Source organism: Poecilia mexicana, unplaced genomic scaffold (genome assembly GCF_051168715.1).
Source record: "Poecilia mexicana isolate PSO_F unplaced genomic scaffold, ASM5116871v1 scaffold_13, whole genome shotgun sequence".
NCBI classification, from domain to species: Eukaryota; Metazoa; Chordata; class Actinopteri; order Cyprinodontiformes; family Poeciliidae; genus Poecilia; species Poecilia mexicana.
The window spans coordinates 18,783,987-18,803,848 of record NW_028263382.1 but is presented as its reverse complement, the minus strand read 5'-3'; the positions used below and the strand labels follow the sequence as shown (position 1 = coordinate 18,803,848).

Here is a 19,862-nt window from a genome sequence, read left to right as displayed (position 1 = left end):
GCTGTCAGATTGAAGGAGCATCTCCTTCAATTTCAGCCTAATACCTTCTGCATTTAATCCATGTTCACTCATTCATGCATTCAAGTATTAAGACCCGTCAGCTGCCAACTAAAAATCAATAAACACGTAAATGTGAGTAAATGCTTAGATGAGTCAAAGATTCATCAGGTGACTCAGGCGACAGTGAGACCCAGGAAATGAAATCCAGTTTAAGAAACACAGACAAACTCATTTTGTTTTTACAATTTTATTACACTTTTCATTACAAACAGCTCGCAGGAAACGCACACAGGAGAACCTGCAAAAGGAAAAAAGAAGGTAAGTTAGAACAGACACCAAAATACACTACATGATGAGATGTGTGGAGAAGTCCAGTCTCCTGCTGTACCTGATTATGCTTTCTCTGCTGCTGCCTCCTCATCTCCACCCTTGGTGTTACGTGTGTAAATCAGCTGAGCTCTGTGTTTGGACACCAGTTTGATCATGCCTGCAAGACAAAACAGGAATAACTTCAGATCATCCTTTTTACATCCCTGCTACAATCCCTGTGCAGTCAACTCACAATGAAGTATGAAAATGTCAGAGTAACGCAGTAGGAACAGCTGACACATTCAAATAAAACACACAGGCTGCCGCTCCATCAGTCAGCCTGACCCTGAAGTTTGAAGGTGTCAGATTTAAATGACTCATAAAGCTGTTCATAGCAGGTGTCTGCAGGTCAGTGTGACCACCATTTCTCTCTGGCTGTAAAATGCTAAACATGCTTGTCATTAAAAGACAGACAGACAGATGTACAGTCAATGACACAAGCTCATTAGAGCTGCAGGTCTCGCTAGAGAAGTAAAAATTATTAGAAACAAAAAATGGGACATGACAAGCATTAATTGTTCTAAAGTCACCTTTTCTGTGTAAAACCTGTTTCCATCAAGCAGTTTATATTTTAAAAGAGGTCAAAACGTCTCAGAGGGAATAAATGTGATTTGAAGCAGGAAGAATGAAATATGATAGAGATGACTGCTCACTCATTGTCTTATAATAAAAACTTGAAAGAATGTTTATTGTCTCAGTAAATTTCACTTTGTGCCATCTTTGTCTCTGTACTTAATACTTCACATTAAGGACATAAATCCTGAGCGAGCGTCCCCTGAAAGGCAAAGTCTCTTTCAGGGGAAAAAGAGACTTTTTCCCCTGAAAAGATACGAAAGATACAAAACCTCGTATCTTGCAGAAAACGAGGTTTCTGCAAGATACATTTTAGGCCTTTCAAGCTCTCAGTACTGAAGTGCAAAACCAACGAGAAACACAAAGTTAACCTAATTACTCCAAAAATCATATTAAACTTACATCTACAACGCAGTTGTAATTATTACCTTAACTTGGTATTTTGACTCTGATGTGACTGCAGTACTTTAAGCTGACCAATGTCATTGTTTTGTGAAATCACAACTTCTACAGCACTTCTCAAAGATGCTTCACAATGAAAAGAAATGATGCAGAAAATGAAATATAATTTCAAACTTTGCAAGGAAACTTTTGACATACTTAAGATACTTTAAGGCCTAAAATTTACTCGACTCCAACACTTCAGAGCTTTTAAAGACACTTTTAAAGTTTATAGTTGCTATAACACCTTCTACAAACTGACTAATTCCAGTATCTACGTCCTTCTCTGTTACGTTTCCCACTTAAAATAAGACTAATTAACAAATAGTCAAGCAAATTGAAACAATCTACATCCACTTTCGATGACATCCTGCTCATCTAAATGGACCTGCATAGCAGCCAGATGTTGGGGTGTACCTTTGGCGAGCAGCTCCTGCAGGGCGTTCCTGGCCAGAGAGCCACGGATCTTCAGCCTTTCTGACACAACGGCGGGGGTGATGAGCTTGTAGTTGGGAACTTCTTTGTACAACTTGTCGTAGGTTGCCTTGTCGAAGAGGACCAAGTTGTTGAGCTTGTCCCTCACTTTTCCCTTGGACCACTTCTGCTCAGTAACAAAAAGATTGTGTTACATTCAAACATTTAGCATTTGCTTGAGGTTTAGATAAAAGCTGACCGCCGCTCACCTTCTTCTTGGCTTTGCCTCCAGACTTGTTGACTGGGTCCTTGTCCTTCTTGGACTTCCCAGTGTCCTTCTTCTTGTCCTGCTTAGGAGGCTGGAAGCAAAAAGCATCAAATTAAAACTCTTCACACTGACCTGATGCTCATCCTACAGATACATGTGTGCATAGCCCTTTGATTTGATGTTCATTATTTATTACGATTATTGGGTTTAACGAAACATCTCTGTTGATTCACACGATTAACATGAAGCAGCAGAAGAAAAGGAAAAGTCAATAACCAAATAACTAGCTGGTCCAGTATGAAAAGATTTAAAATTGATTAATTTTTTATCTGTCTGTCCTAAATCTGACAATCTTTAATAAAATGATAATACTGACAATGTTTAGGTAATTAGAACACACAGCAGATCTCAAACTCAGTTAATTATGTACAGAAACAGAGAACCCACCCCAACAGAAACCCCTGAAGTAAAAAAAATCAAATCTGGATAAGATCTTAAATGGATTTAGTCATAATATTAATGTAAGCCTTGTAGCATGATGAAATACAGCATAAACTTTGAAAACATTTGTAAGTTCACATTTTCCGGTTTAGTTTTACAAAGAGAACCATTTATTTGTGCACATATTTAACAAGTGTAAAGACTAATGAATAATCTTACAATTTAAATCTTAAACTTAGCAAAATGCATAGGTGCTTAATTTTGTTTTGTAAATGGGTTTTAAAAAGTAAAAGCAATTTGAGGGGTTAGTGCAAGATAGGATAGACATCGATTATTGACAAAGAAAGCTAACTGTACAAACATTTTCGCTGGCCAAAAGTTTCAATTTCAAGTCAGCAGAAAGATACTTTTACATGGAAAGAAAGGCATCACACCATTAATCAACTATAAACTTAAATGAATAACCAAAAGATTTCTCGACACAATGCAGAAGCTTGTTAATAAGCACTCGACTTAAATCAGGTCTAAGAAAGCAAAAAGGAAAAAAAGTGTCATCTTATCATCATAGAAATGTGTCAAATTATCTTTATCAAATATTGTGAAGAATATTGGTGACTGTTTATCATCTAGATTGGAGCAGAAATACGATGGGTCACACAATCTGGTGTCATGGCCTTTTCTTCCCACCACAAAATGATGTCGTTTTGTACCCTTACGTCTCCTAACAATGATTTAGCTAGAGCTCGTAATAGTTTATGAGTTTTATTATTTAAATAAGAGCTATGATTCACGTAAATATCTTTCAGATAGCTTTCTGTCGGCTCCGTGCAGATGAAAACGTGGTTTGTCTAGCAAACCAGCTAGCATCCTGCTCAGTACGTAAACTCTTAGTTATAAGAATTTTCCTACGACTTTTATCGAAGCAAATGACCTGCATTGACCCAAAGGGTAATTCCGAAAAACCGGGGACTCAAATACACACAATAAAGTCACTTAAATGTTTTATTTTCCCAATTAAAACTTGTTATCCGTAGCCTCACCATGTTTCCTCGTCAAGATGTCGGAGCGAAAGGAAGTCCACCCGTGCAACTGTCCCTTAGACAACCCGTATCCACGGAAGTGATAAAAGGAATTCTGGGAGCCTGAGTTTTCTCATGTTTTGTAGTCTTTTTAAAAACGTAATTTTACTGCCAGACACTGCCGTGGAGATAGAATATTACTTTTGCGGACTTTTAAAAAAACATCAAATCAAATGCAGACAAGTAGAAACAAATTGCCGTAAAATAAATAATAACATTTTGTTGTAAAAAGGTACGTGTTGACGTCACGTGACAAGTGGGAGGAAGTCAGACCAGGCAAAGATGGTGATTTTCAGTGTTTATGTCGTGAATAAAGCTGGGGGTTTAATTTACCAGTATGACAACTACGTACCAAGAACTGAAGTGGAAAAGACCTTCAGCTACCCTTTAGACCTGGTGCTGAAACATCATGATGAAAAAGTCATCGTATCGTTTGGCCAGCGAGACGGAATCAAAGGTAATGTTAGCCTAAACCTAATGAAGCCTTCAGGTTAAGTTTTAGAATAATGTTTTGCGTAACTGAAGCTGTTGTCTTTCAGTTGGACACGCAGTGCTGTCCATCAATGGAGTGGACGTGCTGGGAAAAAATACAGCCGATGGAAAAGACATCCTTGAATATTTAAAGGACCCAGGAAATTATCCGGTTTCTATCCGGTTTGGACGGGCTCGCCTTAGCTCCAATGAGAAGCTGATGCTGGCGTCCATGTTTCACTCGTAAGTCACTCTGGGACTGAAACATTGACTGGTGCTGCCATGCACAAGATGGTATTATTTATTAAAAACACCCCAAATAAGGAAATGAGGTGTGTTTAAACCTACTGGGTTCTGGGTGGTAGCAGCAGGGAGGTGCAGCTCGCAGATTAGAACGATTCTGATAACATAAAATATTCTTACATATTTTTATACTTTATGATTTTGCAACCACAAACATTGATTTATTTTATTAGGAATTTATGTGAAAGACCCACAAAGATCTGCAGTCCCTGGGAGCCATTATCCTGCAACTTTTAGATGCATCTTTGCACCAACATACATAAATCAAATGGCTAATTTCCTTCCTCTGCATCTCATCATTTCTTCTGAGGCTTGCTAATTAGTCATTCGTTTGATTCAGGTCACCCTGAATGCAACAGTCTCATGATGTAACATTGTGACAGCATCATACTTTAGGAAGCTTTTCTTTAACAGAAGAAGAAAGCTGGTCAGAGTTGATGGGAAGGTGTCTGGAGCTAACTACAGGAAGAAAGAAGTATTGAGTATTCATCTGTGTTTTTCTTAAGTTTTGTTGAATATTGATTTAATGTAATGCCTTCAGTGTCTTTATCTGTGGCTTATTTTTGTCTTATTTTTATCTTGTCTTGAAGAAGCTTTAAAATCAAAGTTGTCTGTAGTTTTATTTAACCATGAATGTGAAAACAAGACCTATCTTTTTTTTTAATTAAGCATTTCTTCCCTTCCTATATGTGGTCACAGAACTTCCTAGTGTCATTAATAGTTTTTCTGGATTTTTAAAGTTAATTACATTTGCCTCTGATGTTAACACTTGAAATTTCTCCCTAGGTTATTTGCCATAGGTTCACAGCTGTCTCCTGAAGTGGGAAGTTCAGGCATCGAGATGCTAGAAACAGATGTGTTCAAACTCCACTGCTTTCAGACTCTTACAGGTTGGTACCTCATAAAGCAATCAACTACCATGTTAACATTATATTGATATTAAAATGCACCGTCGTAGAAATCCCCAGAAAATTAACAGATATTATGAGAAAAATGGGGAACAAGTGTGACTGTTTTTAAAACGGCAAACTGATTAATTGCACCTATAAGGCAAAATGGTTTTCTTAATGAATGTTCTTTCTTTTATTTGGGTGTTTCTTTAAGATGATTCACTGCTTCATTGTGAGGTTCTGGCTCCACTGGGATCGATCAGGTTGGGTTTTTTTTTTTAGGGGTGCACCGATAAATTGGCCAGCTGATAAATTGGCCCCGATTTATTTATTTTGGGAGATCAGTAATACTTTCATGTGAAGACAATCTTAGCAAACCTCAGCAAAGGTCTAAAAATCAACCACTGTCCCTGCGCCCCAGGTCATGTCTGCACATTAGCATTGAACAGTAGTTTCCAACTCAGCGACTTTCCTGCTATATTTTCAACATTTCAGACAAAAACATCTGCATCGACAAGTCAAGATTTTTAAAGATCGGCAATCAGTCAGAAAATTGAAACAGGTGCACCTAGTGGTTTTTTTTTATTCTTAAGATTTTATATATCCATCCATTTTCTTTACACCCTTGTCCCTTAGTGGGGTCAGGAGGGTTGCTGGTGCCTATCTCCAGCTTCGTTCTGGGAGAGAGGCGGGGTACACCCTGGACAGGTCGCCAGTCTGTCACAGGGCCAATTTTATATATATTATTTTTAAATGCTAAAACTGACAGGCACATTTCAAATAAATATGCATCAAAATCTGATACAGGTTTATTCATAATTTATCAGTTTTTGACAAGATCCCTTGGTACTACAAAAAGCGATCGATTCCTTCTGAGAAACCATTTTACATTAACATTTTTCTGCCTTTGTCCTTCATTTGTTAAATTTGCCAGATGTAAGTAGGCTAATTAAGTAGGCTAATAAAGCAAATAAGATTGACCTAATTAATTAAGTATAAGGACTGGACAATAATTAGGCAAAAACTTGCTGATATCCAAGAAAAACCTTGACACAGTGTTAGACTACACACAGCACCCTCCACATCTGTAGACACCTCTGGTAACGATGCACAGATTAATGAATCTATCATCTCGGTAGCATGATCTAATCTGAAAACTGTAGAAAAAGCACTTTTTTGCCAGTAAAATGGTTCCATTATCATTGTCAGTTTTGTAATTCATACTTTAAAGTAGGGCTGGCAAACTCATTCTCATTTCAGGCTGCAACAAGATCATGAATATTGTCAAATGTTGACCTGTGGCAGAATGTTTAGATAAAACTACTTACTGTTAAAATATTATACATTTTGTTGAGTTCAAGGAGTACTTTTAAAAATTACATAAGATTAGACATTCAAGTTATTTAGCACTATATAAATAAGAACTGAGTTGACTGATGCAATAATATTTTAGCGCACAGCTGCCAGATTTGGTCTGGCGCACGTGAGTTTTACTCGTGTGCTTTAAAGTGTTTGGCTGATCAAATGTTTAGTAACTTTAAGTCTTTACGGACTTCCTGTTTCTCTTAGTCACTCTTCGCAGTGGAAAAGAGAATATGCCACTGCAGATTTGGGTTCAGGAAGGAAAAGTGCTGCCACATCTTGCCCATCTCGAAGGCAGAATAATTAAAACATTTATTACGTTTTTTTTTAAAAAGCAGTAATGATCAGCAAGGCTGCACAAAGACCTCTGTGTTATACCCATCAAATCTCATCGTCTCTGCTTTTAAACTGGGTTGTTTCTCTTCGTTGTTCCGTCTTTCCTCCTCCAGGGATAAAGTTTATTGTGCTGGCAGACCCTCGACAGTCTGGTATCGACGCCTTGTTGAAGAAGATTTACGAGATCTACTCGGATTTTGCTCTGAAGAACCCGTTCTACTCCCTGGAAATGCCCATCAGGTATCTGGACAGTGACAGAACTGTGTTGCCTTCAGCTCAGTTCTTTCAAATTTTATACTTATAATGACAGTGTAGCCTGTTGGCATCAAGCGTTTCATTAAGTTTTGGTTTATTTTGTTTTCCTGTCTTTGGATCCAGGTGCGAACTGTTTGATCAGAATCTGAAGAGTTCGCTGGAGGTGGCAGAGAAAGCTGGAAACTTTGGAGCCGGGTCGTAAACATCAGGGTTTACTCCTCATCACAGCATGTGTATACAAAATAAATCTCTGATTGTTACTTCTGTCTTGAACGCTTGTCTGTTGTTTCAAATTAAGGCTGTATATACATAACGCTTTGTAAATACTTGTCACAATAAAACTTAAACACCATGAATATTCGGCTGTTTGTCTGCATGTGTGTTTAATATGAATTATTTTAGATTTAACTGCTTAGACATTAAGATTCTACTGTGAAAATCACTAATTATTTTTACTTTCTTGCAGTGTTGCACTTTCCATTCATGGACATGATTGGTCATTGCAAGTTTTATATGTACAATTTGGATCCTGTTTGGGAGTACTACTGTAGTCTTTGAATAGAAAAATTCACTTATCCATTTGGCATATTTTATTATATGAAAAACATTTAGATTTGTTAACTTAGTGTTAAAACATTCATTGTTGCATACCAAGAAACAACTAGTACAAGTAAAAAAAAAAATCTGAGTGTCTTGCACTTTAATGTCCTGTAGGATAGATAGTAGACGTATCGGAGAGGTTGAGGTATGAGGTTAGTCTGCCTTCTTGGGCAATGGTCCCATATTGGTTCGGATGTTCCGCAGCAGGAAGTATCCGACAGCGGTGACCAAGGAGGTCATCTCTGCTACCCAGAAAGCCATTTCCCAGCCATGGTACTTGGCGATGGTGCTGAACGGTAGTCCGGCCAGGAAGCCACCAACTAAAGGGGGAATAACAAAGGATGAATATGAAACCGGTCATGTTGGGACATCTTTTATTTAATGGTGAAATGTGGTTCAGCTGCTATACCAGGAATAGAAAAAAAAACAAAACAAAAAAACAATCAATCTTCGGTGTACTGTAAAGGATTTTGAACTAATAGACCACCAAGTAGTACTTACTACTTGTTAGCTGAATAGAAAAAGACACATGGTTCAAAAAAAAAGTCTGTAATGTGTGGAGTGCATTTGTATTCAGCTGTCTGAAATCAATACTTTGCAGTGCCACCTTTTTACAGGGGCAAGTCTATGGGAGCATATTTAAAAATTTTGCATGTGTGGAAGACAGGAATTTTTGAGAAAATTTGCTCAAGCTTATTTAGGCATTCCCACAGTAGTTAAATTATATCTGACTATGTTAGTTAAATTTATGTGTTTCTTCTACTGATTTTTATGTAACAAAAACTATAAACGCCATAAAGTTATAAGCTCTATCTAAAGGAATAAACTTCAACCATCTTTGCAAACCTGTGAAAGAATCTAGTGCCTGTAAATGGGTTACTGTGCAGCTAGAAAATCATGTAGTTTAGATGGAAACCAGAGTCACCAAACAAGAAAAATTTTAGTTAGTGAAGTAATATTTAACAGTACAGATAGCTCAGACTATCACGTAAGGTAATTATTTATTAAACTAATTTAATAGGTTCTTTAATGTAACTTACTGAAACTTGCAGAGGTCCTGCGTTTAGGGGTATGAAAGTAAAGGAGGCTGTTTGCAAATGCACACCGCAATGTTAAAGATGTTTTTTTCTGAAAATTGTAAAAATTCTGCACCATTTTCATCCACATCAGAGAGGTGTGCCAAGTTGTTGGTTTATTAGATCAAATCCTGATAAGCCTCACTAAGGGTTGTGGTTGTAATTTTGCAAAAATCTTTGCAAGTTTGAGAAGAACAAATACTTCTGCAGAACATTGTACACTTACTATTCGCCATCAGACCAACTATGGCATGAGATGTCCCACAGTAGCTGGGAGGAGCAGTTTCATTGGCTAATATTCCAAACAACGCTATTGGTCCATATGAAGAGAAGCCAAAAGCAGAGCCCAAGCTCAGTATCCAAACCTGAAAGGTACAAAGAGATGAAATCATGCTGGGCGATTGTCCAGCCTCCGTTGTGGATTATTACAATCATTAAAGGCTAACAGTCATTAAGTTCTATGTATTAGGATCTTTGTTACCTTTGAGCTGTCAGCAGTCACTGTGACCCTGAACAGATACATGGACACAAACATTCCAGCCATCATACAGATCAGGATGAAGTGACGAGGATTGCCGTAGATTCTTAGCCCTTGCTACATGAAACAGAGGCAAAATGCAAAATATTCAGAAGGAATATGTAAAACATGCTAATTGTAATACTTTTTTTGTGTTTTAGCCCACAATATTATTCATTCATACTTTTTAGCTATTGATTCATCAAGCATCATTCATTAAAGAGTGATGCCATCTTATTTAATTGTGCGCTATTTAGTAAACAATAAAATCATAAGCAGATCTAATTTCAAACAAATATTTGCAATTGTTCTGGCCTGGTGTGTGTCTCCATATTTCCTCTTCTGAAGGTTTAAATAAACCGGGCAGCTGGTAAAAGCAACTTTTTTGCCATGTTTTCCGCAGAAGAGGATATAATTCAGTCAGCCTTACTTTGGCGACAGCCTTGTCAGAGATGTAACCTGCTGCCAGACTGCCCAACAAGCCTCCAACCTCCAGGGCACTCATGTACGAGCTACCTGTGAAGAAGAAAACCGATTGACCAGCCGTCATACGCCGAACTCTCAGCCCATTCCTCCACAGACCCCGAAGGTGTCCGTGTGCCCTTATCCATCTTCAGTACCCATCAGCGTGGACTGGCCCTTGTCTTGGATGAGGAACAACTGCCCCCAGTCGGTGCAGGCCGTCTTCACCCCAAACACCACCAGGTAGGACACGGACAGCAGCCACAGGTAGGGCGACAGCAGGAACTCTGAGAGGGTGCTGTCATCTACGGAGGTGCCTGAGGAGAAAGTTAAGTGGATGAAACCCACTGATTGGAACGACGATGCCCCCAGAGATCGTGACCAGTGAGATTCAGACAGGAACAGAAACACCTCTTAGCGTCACACAGTGTTTTCACTGAGCCTGTGAAGGAGTAAAGTCCAGCCGCATACCGACCTTTAGTCACACTACAAACACACATAACAGACCCATCCGGCACAACAGACAGATATTATCTGAGGCAAGCCTGTGATGAAACAATGGAGTCTGTCTGAAACTTGATGCTAAATGCTTACTCAGCATCGGTCTCACCTCCTTTGCCTTTTTTGGCTGTCGCCTCTATGTTAGGCAGCCCCACGTCCTTGGGCTCGTTCTTGATCACCAGCAGGCAAACGAAGGAGACGGCCAGGCAGATCACCCCAGAGAATGACAATATCGTCCTCCAGCTGTAAGTCTGAGCCAGCACCGTGGCGATGATGGGGCCCAAGCTGCCTGCCAGGTTCATACTGCAGGAGAGAACGGCCCACCACGTCCCGAACTGAGAGGGCTCAAACCACTGAAACAACCAGAGCATCAGGAGGATGTGTTAGCATGCAATACGAAATGAATGCCGACATCTACTGAACAAGTACACAAACCTACACTATACTCTGGCTCCTCTGGAATAGACAAACTATTTAATTAAGTTAGTGGAACAACAGTGAGCAAGCAGTATGGTAAAGGAGGCAAAACAAATCTCAAAGTTTGATTGTTACCAATAGTTACTACCTAAACCGTATAATGAATACCTCTACTTCTGTCAATCACTTTTTGCTTGACCGCTATTAAATGTAGGGAGTAGTACTGCTACTGCTTATGTGATGTTGATCATTTGTTCTCATGGTTCCCAAACTGTGGTTCAGTTTTAAACCACAGTTAAATCTTTGCAGTGACACTTTTCCACACATTGATCTTGAGATTCACTGTGGAGATTCAGCACCAACCCTTCAATATGTGTCTTTTTAATTACATTATTATAACATGTCATATCTTCGATTAGTGCTATGCATAGTAGTACTATTATGGTGGTTAAATAAACATCATCAGGAATTCAAATGTGATTGCTTTGTTTTGCGGGGATGCTGCTGAGTACCTTTCGGAGCACTCTGCCGCATGGAGGCCAGCCCAGGCCCTGCCCCAGGCCGTTAAGAAACCACAGAACAGAGAACATGGCCACAGTCGAGGACGAGGAGAAGACCACATTGATGCTTCCCACCACGAACAAACCGCTGGAGAAGAGCCAGCGAGCGCTGATCTGGTCTGAAAGCACGCCACTGATGAACTTACTGATAGCATAGGCCAAGGACTGACTGCTGGTGATCATGCCTGTACGGAGAAACACAGAAGCAACAGCTTTAAATGGTCCTAACAAACATCCTGCAAAAGCAACAAGGTTGTGACATAAAAAAAACAAAACAAAACAAAGAGTCTCATACCCAGATCATCTTTGTCCAGCTTAATTTCTTGCATTACAGAAGGCATCACAAAGGAGAAAGTCTTTCTATTAAAGTAATACAGCGTGTAGCCCACAAACATGGCCAGGAATATTGTGGCTCTGTAGTATCCATAACTTGCTGTAGCCATGGTTGCAGTTTCAGTCCTTGCAGAGTCTGAGAAAAACAGAGAGGATCCTAAGAGGGAATCAAGCGGCTGCCTATCACAGACCTGCCTGCGCTGCCTGTGACAGTGAACTTTGCTTGGGGATCCAGGGTGCAGGAGCAGCTGCTTCTACCAGGAGCTGTTTGCAATCAGTGCGGCGAGGTTAATGGTCAACTTCTCTACCCTGAGGCTGACTGAATCTGGGTTGTCGCCCCGTGTGCTGTTCGGGCCAGAAAACCACCTGATGAGATGTCACAGCTATACAACCAAGCCAAGTCCTTTCAGGAAACCCCTAGTGACATTGCTGTCCTTGTCCTTTGATGCTGTCCGTCCATGTGATGGTGTCATTGAAGGAGTCCTCTGACCGGTGTGTGTAATAATTTACCAGAGTCCAATAGTCGCAGAGCAGAAGGAGGAGGCTCCCATCCATGTGAGGGTTTGTTTTGCTCTGGGAATCATCAGTCCAGATCCAGTGAGACATGCTGAAGATATAAGTCGAAATTCAGTTTAACTCCATTTTCTTATAATCGTTACAATTTACATTAAAAAGGCTCTTCTTGTTCGAAATGACTTTAAGTGGCGTAAAATCGAATCGTTTTGGGGACCCGGTTTGCTGTAAATAAAAATGACGGTTGGAAAAGTTAACAAAAGAACTTTGTCCTAGTTTGTTGACATCGTGTTGCAAAAAGCTGAAACGTGTAGTTTCCGCATCATGTGGGTCAAATGGCGCCGCCCAGCGCCTGAGAGCCAATACAACGATAGCATTGGCGACCGTGGGGGAATGTATTATGTACTCCTCCACAATTGTTGAAAATATTATTACTTAACATCTCTATTGCTGTTATTATTGTGAGTGTTTTTTTTTTAAATTTGTGTTATTTTGCCAGTAAAGCGTTATCTATACAATCACCATAAGCCACCGCGTTGTCTTTCTAGTAGCCAGCAGGGGGCGACAAAAACAATCAAATCATGAAATTATCAACTGACGTTTTAGAAGACGCTCATATTTTGCGAAATCTCACGTTAGTTTCCTGTTTTGATCAACACAGTATGAGGCAGTGTTCTGTAATTTTATATATAAGAAAATCTGCCATCCTTCCCCATGTTTACATTTAAAATAGTTGCAGTGAACTGCTTCCTGTTTCTTCTATGTAGGATTCAGCTCTTAGGAGATTGATTTCCTAAAATGTCAGTATATAGAATCTAGTTGCTGTTAATTTTCCAGTTTGTGCAATAAAAATATTCACAAACTGGAATTCAGTGGAATTTGGATTCAGTGTCCTGGCGATGAATGTGTGGTGAAACACAACGTCTGGTTTTGTATGAATAACAAACGAATAAATAACTGCATCCCCAACAGCATTTAATAGTAATAACTGAAACTCGATAAGACTTGTAAAGTCAGTTTGACATCATTTCAACCCAAACAACAAATAATATATTTTTAGGGGAAAAAAAGGACTCCTGACCGTCAAGAATGACCGCATCTCAGAAAAGTTCACGTCCTGTACCTTGCTCCTCCCCTTTTACTGACTGCGTTTTATTTCTATAGTAACCGACAACAAACCAGTAGAAACGTATCTAGACCAAATGTCCGGGTATCTAAATGTGGTTTATTAGATATGGAGGCTGCTTAGCAAACCTAGAAGATAAGCTCTCGATACTATGGTAAGTTCTGAAACAAATTAATTTTAGTTTCCTCTTAATTTGCTTCCCTTACATTTTAGGCTACACGAGTGACCCAGTCCATCTTATCTCTCCATAATTAACGCAAATCCTGATAGATTTTTTCTTTCTTTCTTTCCTTTTTTTTTGCGTTATTGTTGACCCTTCCAGAAACCAGCGTCCACCTCCAGATCTTCTGGCAGGTACCGCAAGTTGGCCGACATGTCCGGTGTGGACGAGGAACTGTTTGACAAACCGGTGAGGGTCACATTGACCTACCGAAGATCGAACTCCAACTTGATTTGGAATTTTGCATTTCAAATAATTTTTTAACCCATTCAATAAGATATTCGAATACTTTAAAAAATATTCATTTGCATCCATTCAAGAATGCATGGCAGTCTTTTTTTTATGTAAGATACAATGAAGGAAGAATGGTTTGAATGTTATAAAAGGAGAAAAAGACAAGAACGCTAGCTTTTTGCCCATCTGGGACAGAACAAGATTGATTTTTGTTTCTTATTTATGTACACTCAAATACATGCTTGCAAGCATAAATAAAATAAAATATTTCATATCCCATTCCCAGACCAGGTTTTCCTGTGATCATAACAACTTGTGGTTTTCATTGAGGGATTATCTATTGATGTTGGTTGATGTCAATTCATTTTTTTAATTACAGACTATGCACAATGGAAGATTAAAAAAAGAAAGTGCAGAATGTTTTTTATTTAGTTTGTAATTGTTTTGGAATGCAACTACTAAAAAAATTAAGATTTATCTCCATGTGTAAATTTTTTAAAACTCAAAGTCCATCAAGATATCAGCTGATCCATTCATAGGTTAAAACTATAGGAAAGTCTTGGTGAGTTTAATGCATGGTGAGGCGGAAAATCAGAAGTGTTTGAAGTGCCTGTCAAAAACAAATTACTTGAAAGTTGATGCCTGGTTGATTAATTATATCTAAACTTAGTAGTCAGTGACATTTTTAAAAAATACATATTTTAAATGAAAACAGAATCTGGGTGATTTCCAGATGTTCGCATTCTGTTTCTATGTGCTTTAAAAAGCATTCCTCTCACCCTTTTTCAAAATAAAACTATATTTGGAAAGGTGGAGTGATTCAATTTCTGTGTAGTTTTATGAATTGCTGCTACTGAATATTTGTTTGTTGTTATTCACACTCGAATATACAGAAAAACAGCGAATCAATGGAAGAACCAACCAAGACGAAGCAAGAGCAGAGGATCCTTCAGATTATCACCAAAGACTTAATCCGGACTCTCAGGTCAGGTCTTGAAAAGTCTCTTTTAAATTTTCAAGTGTTCATGTTTAGTATTGCAGGTGAGGCCATGAAAGACGACACCAAATGGCTTTGGAAGACTGACGCTGTAGTGACATGCATAATCCACACAACACTTTACACAAATTTCCACAATGCTTGCAGGGTCCCACGGGTAGAACGTGTAGAAGATACCATTGCCCTTCCGTCAGCTGGGATTAGAGGGATCATCTCAAAGTCCCGTATTGGTGTCAGTGAAGAGAGAGAAGCCTTAAAACAAGCTTACCTTAAAGAAAAAGAGGCAAAAATGGTAAATATCGGTTTCATTAAAAAAGGCGTTGTAGTTAAAGGTCAGAACTTTAATGTTTTCCGATCTGGTTCTGGTCTAGAAAGCTGCTGAAGAGAGAAAGAATCAACTCTTGGAGATAGACGAAGCTCAAAGAGAAAAACCAGAATTAACAGAAGTGGAGCAAGATGCCCAGAAGCGTTCGAAGCGGATAAAAAGTCGGGCCTACGACCTACAGATGGAGGAAGAGCAGGAGATTAAATCACTCAATAAAGTAGGCAGTCATAGACTCATTATAGACGTCAAAAGTTAGATAAAGTGAAAGCCGTCTGGTGGTCATCAGTACTTCTGTTTGTGCGCTGTACAGTTGATCCTGTGTGCTAAGACTCAAGCCACATGGGACGAGCAGCTTGTGGAAAAGAAAGAGATCAAGGGCCTGATGGACGAAGAGGAGAGGCGTCTGGACATTATGATGGAGGTGGAGCGACGCAGAGGTTTAGCGGATATGAAGATGATAGAGGACCTTCAAAAAAAGCAGAGAATGGAGTAAAAGAGCACACACAAACACACAGACCATTCTTTTTTCTTTTTTTTTTTTACTCAGCGATATATTTTTTGTAAATATTTTACCTTGTAAAAAATATTACCTTTTTTTTTTACAAGGTAATATTTTTTTTTACCTTGTAAAAAAAAATTCATGTTTTTCATGTAAAAACCACAAACTTCAATGCACTCTATTGGGCTATTGAAGTAGATCAACAGAAGCATAGGTGAGATTTTAAGATATTCCATGTAAAGAAACTAACCAAAAATGAAGAAAGAGGGCGAAGACGAAATGATGCAAAATCTGGATTTTTGGGGCAATTAAATACAATTGAAGACAAGTAAAAGGCAAAGATTAAACTATTTTTGCTGCAGCTAGCAATGCATATCAATATGGTTGCAATATTGAGTTGTATGGTTGGGTTTGATGATGAACTTGGAATATTATTATACCAAGTCATGAAAAAAAAATTAAAGTCTGCTATTTGACTTCGATTCCACTTTTCTCTCAGTGAGGACATTAAAAAACCTGTGCAAATGGGCATTTTTTGGAAAACAACAGTGTTTTATGCAGAGGAAGATAAGGTTGAACTTGTGAAAGTTTTTAGGATGAGGACATATTTATAATCAAATCATACGTCTTGTCCGTTGGTTTAACTGAAAAAAAAGTTAAATTGGTGTGAAAACTTTTACAAGGTACTTCATTCATATAAAAAAAAATTGTTAAAACAAAATTCATATTTTGACCACATTACTTTTTTTTTCATACTAGTGAGAGAACAGTTTTATGAATTAGTTTTATCTGCCAAAACGTCTAATGCTTGTGTTCAACATTTTAGAGGGAAGGACCAGATTTACGGCCAGATCAGAGAGCGAATGGAGGAAAAACTAAACGACAACATGCTGAAAGAGCTCGAGAAAGAACAGGTCCACAGGGACCAGGAGAGAATGAACCGGGAATATCAGGAGGTGCTGATATAAGACAGAGGTACACCTTACTGAAGCACAGAAAGCTCGGACAAATTATGCAACCACTGTGCGTGTCTTCTTCCAGGCCATGGAGAATAAGAGGAAGGAGCAGCAGCTTCTTCAGGAAGAGATCATGCGCATCAATGCGGACGTTATGCAGGCCAAGGAGAAGAGGATGGAAGAGGAGAAGCTGGCCACCACCAGAGCTATGGACTACCTGAAACAGAAAATGGTCAAAAGGAAACAATTTCTATATGTATTTAATCTGTCCATTGGCCTGGTATATCTTTTCACACTGCATGTGTGCTTCGCTCATGACAGGAGCGGGAGGAAGAATTTGAAGCAGAGCAAGAACGAATCAAGAAGGAGAAAGAGAAGGAGATAACTCGGCTGAGGGCCCTGCAGGAACGGGCGAAAGATTACAAGGCTGAGCAGGTAAGTTAGGGACCGACGTGGGATCTGCTCACTGTGATCCCACAGCGGGATCTGCTCACTTTTAAGCACACTTGTTTTGAATCGGATAGGACGCGATCCGTGCTAAGAGGAGCCAGGACATCAGTGACCGAAAGTGGAGGATGCAGCAGAAAGAGCTGGCTGAAAAGAGAGCCAGGGACGAGGCCAATCTGAAGGCGGCTCGCCTGGCGCAGGTTAAAAACAAGGAGTACTGCATGATGCTGGAGGCCAACCGGGAGAAGGCTGACATGGAGAGGGTGCTGAAGTACGTAAACTGATCTTTTTTTTTTCTTCTTCTTTATTTAGCCAAAAGTAATTTTTTAGACGTTTCTCAGTTGCTGCTGTGCTTCTTTTCACAGGACTCAATTGGAACAAATAGCCAAGGAGAAGGAGGTGGAGAAGAAGTATAACGAGGAAGCGCAGCGTCACGCAGCGAGCCTTCGCCAGCAGGTGAGGGAACAGGAGCAAGTTGCTCTCCAAAACCGCAGAGAAAGGCTCAAGGAGGCCGATCGGATGTTTGAAGAAGAACGGCAGAGAAATATGCGCCTCCTCGAAGTCAAAGAACGAAAACTCCAGGAGCTCAAGTGAGTTCATCTTAGACACGGTTTCCTCTTATATGCCACATCTCGCTTCTCTGTCGGCGAGTCAAATGTGTCTAATGACTAAACCTGACGTTCCCGTTGTGTGCAGGGCTACAGGGATCCCTGAAAAGTATTGCGTACAAGTGGAACGAAAGTCCCGGAAAATAATAACGGATCCAAGGACTGTGAAGGCCTGAGGCTCATCCAGTCATTTAAGAACAAATAAAGAATTTTAGTTATTTATGAACAACACTTGTTGCAGTTTATAAACATATACGAGTGTCTTGTAGAAATTATTCACAATTTAGAAATTCTTGCAAGCATGTACAGCTGCATCTTAAATTTAAATTTCATGGAAACGTTCATTTATTTCTGTCAGTTTGCATTCAACAAGCACATAGATTCATAACACAGATGTATTTTATATTAATTCTAGTGAGTATGGCTTACAGCAAATGAAAACCCCCAAAACCAGTTCTCCCACCACCCCAAAAAAGTTACTTCCTCCATTAGCAGGATAAGTTGCTGAAGTTTAGTGGAAGGAAAAACTATGGAAGAAAAAGATGCACAAGCAACAGGAAGGACCATAGCCTTGGGAGGATTTTGAAACAAAGACCATTTAAAGGATTGTGGGAGACTCAGAGGGGGCGGACAATGATATAATTATTGATTGGCCTCACAACTTTGACTAAACGTCATGGATCATGAAGTATTGTAAAGAGGAAAATGAACAGCCTGATCTTAACGGTTCAACAGTGTTACTGGCTGATTCACCTCCATCTTACACCACATCAAAGCTGTTAATTCAAACCTCAAGTCTTATACCATAGACTTGAGGGATGCACTTTCCTGTGATAAAAAGCTTCTTGCCTCTCATGTAACATTTTAGATTTTCTCAGAAACATAATTTGGATTTTTATTAGTTGAAGGCAAACATTTTCCATCTGAACACAAATAAATCCTTTTAAATCACTGTGTGAACTCAATCTATGAATGTAACTTTTTGAAAACATTTTTTTTTTTTTGAGAATCTTCTAATTTGCTGAGATGCACCTGCAGTCAGTCGGCAATAAAAACGGGCTTGCACTTTAACTGATTTTTAGCAGGTCAAATGCCAGGTGTTTGCCAATTGCTACTTTTGCCATCTGGCTCAAACAGGAAATTCAAGGACTTCTTAAACATGCATAAAAGAATCAAAGCAACCAAGTATGTTTGTGATGAATGACATAGCATGACATATGAAGCTCAAAAGATTTTTTTTTACACAATATCCTTTAAAGTTCTCATACTTTTATGACCTCTCACCTTGATGATTGTTCTGTATCAAGGCAAAGTCAGATTTCCTTGGAGAGTTCTCAGACTGTCTGGAACCAGGCATCTTTTCTTCTAACTGGCACTGATCTTGTACGGTGAGGATGTGCTGTATTGTTTGATTCCCTGCGTGCCTCCCTGTGCCTCTCGGGCATCAATGGCTGCTGCTCCGGCTCTTCGCCGATCTGACATCTCCTTGTCAGGTTTGGTGCTCTGGTGTCCGTCAGCCTGAGGCTGCCTCCCCCTTGCTTGTGTTGGGCACCGAATGCTCCCAGGTTCCTCATCTTTTCATCATCGTGACGTCTTTCCAATTACAGTTGAGAAACAAGTAATTGTTTCTCAACAATTACTTGTTGAGAAACAAGTAATTGTTTCTCAACAATTACTTGTTGAGAAACAAGTAATAATAACTAATAATATTAGTTATAATAACTAATAATAATTAGTTATTATGTAACTAATAACTAACTGTTATTAGTTACATTATTTGTAACTAATAACAAATAATGTTATTAGTTACTATAAAATTTTCAAATTGTCTGCCGCATTTTTATCCGTTAAATGCCTTCATCTTCTAGATGTTTTATGATCCAAACTAAAATATGGAGATATATCAGTGCTGCTAAGATCCGAGAAACATCAGTTCAACTCATTTTATTTGGCCTTTGACATAACTAGGACATTAGTACTTGAACCTATTCTTTTATTTAGTGGATATTTTACTGTTTTTTTGTTGAAATTTAAGTAATACTGACAAAAAAACGAATCTCTGTTGCATTAAAACCTACAACTTTTATAAGCTGCAGTACCTTTCTTCTGCTACATTTACTTCGGTCCCACAAATGGCTTTGTATGAGAAACCAACAATTGAAATCTGCAGAAAGCAGGATCTAAAATGGGATTTGGCCGAGACAATCTTGTTCATCTCTCGAGAAACATTTACCAGGAAAAGTCGACATATTGCTACTTCATGCCACAC

At 39.1% G+C, this 19,862-nt stretch overlaps 4 protein-coding genes across 4 annotated transcripts; 2 read left to right on the top strand and 2 right to left on the bottom strand.

The window, feature by feature from the left end:
* Positions 1 to 231: 231 nt before the first annotated feature.
* Positions 232 to 3,640, bottom strand: rps25 (ribosomal protein S25). The gene is made up of 5 exons (XM_014982477.2): positions 3,547 to 3,640; positions 2,067 to 2,156; positions 1,801 to 1,984; positions 389 to 487; positions 232 to 298 (listed from the first exon to the last, which is right to left on the bottom strand). Exons 1-4 carry the CDS (start codon positions 3,547 to 3,549, stop codon positions 393 to 395), a joined length of 372 nt encoding a protein of 123 aa, XP_014837963.1. The 5' UTR covers positions 3,550 to 3,640; the 3' UTR covers positions 232 to 298; positions 389 to 392.
* Positions 3,641 to 3,828: 188 nt separating this feature from the next.
* trappc4 (trafficking protein particle complex subunit 4) lies at positions 3,829 to 7,558 on the top strand. The gene is made up of 5 exons (XM_014982476.2): positions 3,829 to 4,042; positions 4,125 to 4,299; positions 5,146 to 5,249; positions 7,061 to 7,187; positions 7,326 to 7,558. The coding sequence occupies exons 1-5, from the start codon at positions 3,868 to 3,870 to the stop codon at positions 7,402 to 7,404; spliced, it is 660 nt and encodes a 219-aa protein (XP_014837962.1). The 5' UTR covers positions 3,829 to 3,867; the 3' UTR covers positions 7,405 to 7,558.
* A 216-nt stretch (positions 7,559 to 7,774) lies between these two features.
* On the bottom strand, positions 7,775 to 12,515 carry slc37a4a (solute carrier family 37 member 4a). Its single transcript, XM_014982475.2, has 8 exons — positions 11,631 to 12,515; positions 11,288 to 11,520; positions 10,468 to 10,711; positions 10,016 to 10,174; positions 9,826 to 9,911; positions 9,360 to 9,473; positions 9,105 to 9,243; positions 7,775 to 8,122 (listed from the first exon to the last, which is right to left on the bottom strand). The coding sequence occupies exons 1-8, from the start codon at positions 11,776 to 11,778 to the stop codon at positions 7,956 to 7,958; spliced, it is 1,290 nt and encodes a 429-aa protein (XP_014837961.1). The 5' UTR covers positions 11,779 to 12,515; the 3' UTR covers positions 7,775 to 7,955.
* cfap45 (cilia and flagella associated protein 45) lies at positions 12,419 to 17,802 on the top strand. The gene is made up of 12 exons (XM_088012121.1): positions 12,419 to 12,424; positions 13,630 to 13,716; positions 14,655 to 14,746; positions 14,906 to 15,050; positions 15,130 to 15,300; positions 15,394 to 15,572; positions 16,409 to 16,538; positions 16,624 to 16,770; positions 16,860 to 16,973; positions 17,063 to 17,256; positions 17,351 to 17,575; positions 17,682 to 17,802. Exons 1-12 carry the CDS (start codon positions 12,419 to 12,421, stop codon positions 17,767 to 17,769), a joined length of 1,578 nt encoding a protein of 525 aa, XP_087868247.1. The 3' UTR covers positions 17,770 to 17,802.
* The last annotated feature ends 2,060 nt before the right edge of the window (positions 17,803 to 19,862 follow it).

What these genes read in the sequence shown, in the direction of transcription:
- slc37a4a (XM_014982475.2), bottom strand. Translation starts at nt 11,778, where the DNA reads ATGGCTACAGCAAGTTATGGATACTACAGAGCCACAATATTCCTGGCC. An exon ending in GCGGCAGAGTGCTCCGAAAG is followed by an intron (nt 10,712 to 11,287) that starts GTACTCAGCAGC and finishes TGGTTGTTTCAG; the next exon opens with TGGTTTGAGCCCTCTCAGTT. An exon ending in AGCCAAAAAAGGCAAAGGAG is followed by an intron (nt 10,175 to 10,467) that starts GTGAGACCGATG and finishes CTTTCTCCTCAG; the next exon opens with GCACCTCCGTAGATGACAGC.
- rps25 (XM_014982477.2), bottom strand. An exon ending in GAGGCAAAGCCAAGAAGAAG is followed by an intron (nt 1,985 to 2,066) that starts GTGAGCGGCGGT and finishes GTTACTGAGCAG; the next exon opens with AAGTGGTCCAAGGGAAAAGT. An exon ending in GCAGGAGCTGCTCGCCAAAG is followed by an intron (nt 488 to 1,800) that starts GTACACCCCAAC and finishes TTTGTCTTGCAG; the next exon opens with GCATGATCAAACTGGTGTCC.
- cfap45 (XM_088012121.1), top strand. An exon ending in AAGATTACAAGGCTGAGCAG is followed by an intron (nt 16,974 to 17,062) that starts GTAAGTTAGGGA and finishes TGAATCGGATAG; the next exon opens with GACGCGATCCGTGCTAAGAG. An exon ending in CGAAAACTCCAGGAGCTCAA is followed by an intron (nt 17,576 to 17,681) that starts GTGAGTTCATCT and finishes CGTTGTGTGCAG; the next exon opens with GGCTACAGGGATCCCTGAAA.
- trappc4 (XM_014982476.2), top strand. Translation starts at nt 3,868, where the DNA reads ATGGTGATTTTCAGTGTTTATGTCGTGAATAAAGCTGGGGGTTTAATT. An exon ending in CTGGCGTCCATGTTTCACTC is followed by an intron (nt 4,300 to 5,145) that starts GTAAGTCACTCT and finishes ATTTCTCCCTAG; the next exon opens with GTTATTTGCCATAGGTTCAC. An exon ending in TCCCTGGAAATGCCCATCAG is followed by an intron (nt 7,188 to 7,325) that starts GTATCTGGACAG and finishes CTTTGGATCCAG; the next exon opens with GTGCGAACTGTTTGATCAGA.